Source organism: Solanum tuberosum, unplaced genomic scaffold, assembly GCF_000226075.1.
Source record: "Solanum tuberosum cultivar DM 1-3 516 R44 unplaced genomic scaffold, SolTub_3.0 scf00034, whole genome shotgun sequence".
Classification (NCBI taxonomy): domain Eukaryota; kingdom Viridiplantae; phylum Streptophyta; class Magnoliopsida; order Solanales; family Solanaceae; genus Solanum; species Solanum tuberosum.
In genome coordinates, this window is record NW_006238962.1 from 2,255,366 (window position 1) to 2,259,895 (window position 4,530).

The window sequence follows — 4,530 nt, forward strand, 5'->3', positions numbered from 1 at the left end:
TTTGTGCACTATGAAAGTTGGAGGTCAAAGTTAAAATTTGAAGCCAAGTTTAAGGTCAAATATATGTATTATCCCTTTTATTTTTTACTATCTCAAACTCTCGATTATTATGTGTTGGCATTTGAGGAAGAAGCAGTCTGTCAACTAATGCACATGGTTCAATTGATTTGCCACCTTATTTCTTATAAGAGATTTTCGTTTTTTTTGTGTATAAAATGTTAACGGTTTAACCGATACGAACATATAATGATCAATGATAAATTGAAATTTTAATGATCCTAGAACTATTTAGCATATCTATAAATCGATAACTAAGTCGAATTGATAAACTTTAAAAGTGAACTGAATCAATGGATACGCAACCCTAGGGAGATCTAGTATGTAGCTTAGGTAAAAATGCATCCGCCCTTGATGTTTACATTTTCGTTTGGTTGGGAACAAGTTATCCCAGGATAAGTTATCCTGGGTTAGCTATCTTGGATAACTATTCTCACCATGTATATGGGATAACTTATCCCATCACTATGATATAAATGGTGGGATAAGTTATCCCAAACATGGCAACCAAACAAGATACAAAAACTTTATCCCATCACTATTTTCTTATCCCATCACTATTTATTTCTATCCCTCACGCCAAACGACCCCATTGGTTTTAATAAAAATTCTATCTTAGCTCGAAGGAAAGAACAATCAAAATCAAACCCTCCAAAGAATATGATTAAATAAATTTAACAATTCAACTCTTGGCAATATAATTTCTATTTAAACCAGGGTGTTATTGTTTTAAAAAGGAAATATATTTATTGGAGCCTGAAGGGTAGTTTAGTCACTCAACAATTCATTCAAAATGCCTTTTTTGGAACCAACATAACGTTTCATACATCCCAAAATTCACACTTACCATATTTTTTGCCTCTATATATATGAAAGGATGTAGTAGTAATCCATTTGTCTGTTTAAGTTTAAGCCGCCAACAATTCGCAGCAATGGCCTCTTTAACCTCTGAGTTCCTCAATTACATTGTTTTCCGCTATCTCACTGAATCAGGTAATTTAATTCTCATCTTCAGAATCTGTTATATTTATCCAAGTTTAATTGATGTTCTGTTTCTATTCTGAAATCCCCATGAATCCGAGTTTGAAAATTGGATCCTCTATCTGCATAAGGCAGGGATTAAGGTTTGCGTACACACCAACCTCCCCCACACACCCCTGTTTGTTGTTAGATGATGTTAAATTCTGCAAAGTAAACATTTTTTCTGTATCGAAAACATGTTGTTGTTGTTTGCTAGGTTTGATCCATTCATCCACTAGAATAATAAATTTTGAATTCAGTTAATTGAATGTTGTTGTTATTACCAAATTTAAATATCTCATTTAAATTTTCGTATATGTCTCTCCATTTTCAGATAGGATTAAATAAATTTAACTTTTTAACTCTTTCCCATGAGGAAGTAAATTTGATCGTGATGGACTAGTACCGATTCAGCATTTGCTTTTGGGTAGTATATATCTAATCGGTCTACTGGTTTTGCTGATATTCTTTCAGGATTCACACATTCAGCATTTGCTTTTGGATACGAGGCAGGGCTGAATAGGAGCACAATGGATGGACATCTAGTTCCTCCTGGTGCTCTTATTCAATTTGTGCAAAAGGGTATTCAGTATCTTGAACTGGAAACCAATTTGAGCAATGTAAGGCAAATATTTTAATATTCTGATTTTTCTATATGAAGTTTAGATCTTTTTATTACTCTGAACTAACCAATATAACTACGGAATGCAGGATGATACTGATATGGATGAAGACTTCAAGCTTCTAGAGCCTTTGGATCTCATTACAAAGGATGCAGATGACCTGCGGAAAATAATAAAAGAGAAAAAGGAGAAGGTTCAGAAAGATAAACCTAGGCGGAAGGATAAGGCGAATGCTGACCACAAACGAGAACCTACAAGAGAAAGGGAGATGGAGAAACAACAGAAAGAAAAAGAGCGTGAACATGACATAGAAAGGAATGATGTAATGGTTTTGGAAGGACATACATCTGAGGTTCGCCATGATTTCTCAATAGGTTATCTAATATATATCTTCTGTGTTCTGTATTCTATACTAACATTGCAATTCTCTTTTGTTTTTAAACTCGTGCTAGGTTTTTGTTTGTGCTTGGAGTCCAGAAGGGCCACTGCTTGCATCTGGGTAAGCATTAGTACCATTTCTTTCATTTTTGCTCTCGTATATGAATCAACTGATGTTCATAGTCATACTTCTGTTTTTTATTATCATAGTTAAAAGGTTGAGAGTAGTTTTAGACTTGTCTAATGAATCATGTCTATTATAGCTAACCATGTGTAATAACACGTTAGGTCTGGAGATGCTACTGCTAGAATTTGGACTATTGGAGATGGTCCATGTAATTCAAATATCCCAAATGTTTTGATTTTGAACCATTTGGAAAGTCAAGCAACTGAGGAAAACAAGGATGTTATGTCTCTTGACTGGAATGTGAGTTTTCTACTGCTTGTTTTGGGCTGACTTCTGTTGATCTATACTTTTCTGATGGACTTTCTGAAATTAGACTGCATTGCTTGTGGTTACATATTTGATTTTCTAGTTATTATTTGATCTTGTTTATATGAATTTTTCTTGTACAGAGCGAGGGTACCCTGCTTGCGACTGGTTCTTACGATGGCCAAGTCAGAATCTGGAAACGATCTGGTAAGAGGCATTGAGGAAAAACTTGTTTTGAAGATTGAATGTATAAATTGCCACCACTTTTCGTGTCTTTTTTTCTCTTACCGACTTTTCTTACAGGGGAATTGATTAGTGCTCTTAACAAACATAAAGGGCCAATCATATCTTTGAAGTGGAACAAGAAAGGTGATTATCTCCTTAGTGGTAGTATTGATACCACTGCCGTTGTTTGGAATGTGAAGTTTGGAGAATCGAAGCAGCAATTTGATTTTCATTCAGGTGTTCTGTCTCAATTATTCTTTATATTTTACCTCATATCTGAGCAAGGATAGATTTTGTTTTGTTTTGCTTATGTTCTCACTGTTGTTGTACAACCCCATGCAGGTCCATTGCTTGATGTTGCTTGGCGAAACAATGATTCTTTTGCGACCAGCTCCGCTGATAACATGATATATGTTTGTAAAGTTGGAGAGAACAAACCAGTTAAAACGTTCTCAGGACATCAGGTTATGCTTAACATGTTATGCAAGTTGAATTACTAGTTGAACTCTGAAGCTTAACATGTTATGTTTGATTGAAACTTTGATGTATCCTTCATGAATAGTTTTAAAGGTTGTTTACTTTGCCATTGCAGAATGAAATCAATGCTATCAAGTGGGACCCCTCAGGTTCCTTGCTGGCTTCATGCTCTGATGATACCACAGTTAAGGTAATTCCTATCTTGTCCTTCTAACGGTTAGGCGCATGTCACGTTTCGAAACGTGCAGCAAACATAAGCTTGGTTTTATTTAAATGGTATAAGGTAGAGAGGCAGCATGGTATGCCACTGCCCCTCGAGGATTTGGTCAATAATTTATTGTTTTTGTGCAGATATGGAGCATGAAACAGGATGTCTACTTGCATGATTTCAGAGAACATCGCAAAGTATCTATTTTTGTTCTTTCTTTTTCTTTGTTGATTCATTTAATCAAATCAGACATCAGCTACTAAGTAATATGTTTTTGTTAGGAGATACATACACTCAAATGGAGTCCAAGTGGCGCTGGTACAAGCAATCCGAATAATCAGTTGTTGCTGGCAAGGTACGCTATCTATTGCTATTGGTCATGTTTACAGTATTCTTTCTCATGTAGTGGTAGCACAAGGTTCTCGATTATATATTACATTCCCCTGCTTTTAGTTCTTTGAACTTATTGGTTTTGCTTTATTGTTTGTGTAGTGCTTCATTTGACTCTACCGTGAAGCTATGGGATGTTGAACTAGGACGTCTTCTTCACAGCTTGAACGGTCACAGGTAATGGATGTTAACTCATTATGTCTACTTGGAACGGACACAGGAGATAGTAAGGCACTCTTAATAAAATTCACACTTATTTAAATGTCAAATATTGATAGGCTTGAATATTATGGGGTTTGTTTACTAGTACTCAATTGAACTATCAATACGTGTGTATCTTTCTTTTAGATCATCAAAATCTTTGTATCGTTCCTGTTTAATGTTTTTGGTTTTTTCAGTAAGTAGGTTCTTTTCCATTTTGAATTCAGGGAACCTGTTTACTCTATTGCATTTAGTCCGAACGGTGAGTACTTGGCTAGTGGCTCATTGGATAAATGCTTGAATATATGGTCAGTGAAGGAGGCCAAGATTGTAAAAACTTGCAATGGCGATGGCTGCATTTTTGAAGTGTGTTGGAACAAGGAAGGCAACAAGGTTGCAGCTTGTTTCGCAAACAAGAAGGTCTGTGTGTATGATATGCGATTGTAGACGTTGAGGAATAGCTTTAAAAGGACTTGGGAACTGAAAATTTTCATTTTAGTTAATATATGAGCTTATTT

General features: G+C 35.4%; 1 protein-coding gene across 1 annotated transcript; it reads left to right on the forward strand.

The window, feature by feature from the left end:
* The first annotated feature begins 2,725 nt into the window (after nt 1–2,725).
* On the forward strand, nt 2,726–4,530 carry LOC102584352 (F-box-like/WD repeat-containing protein TBL1X). Its single transcript, XM_015306633.1, has 7 exons — nt 2,726–2,973; nt 3,079–3,200; nt 3,329–3,403; nt 3,565–3,618; nt 3,703–3,776; nt 3,914–3,988; nt 4,240–4,530. Exons 1-7 carry the CDS (start codon nt 2,757–2,759, stop codon nt 4,457–4,459), a joined length of 837 nt encoding a protein of 278 aa, XP_015162119.1. The 5' UTR covers nt 2,726–2,756; the 3' UTR covers nt 4,460–4,530.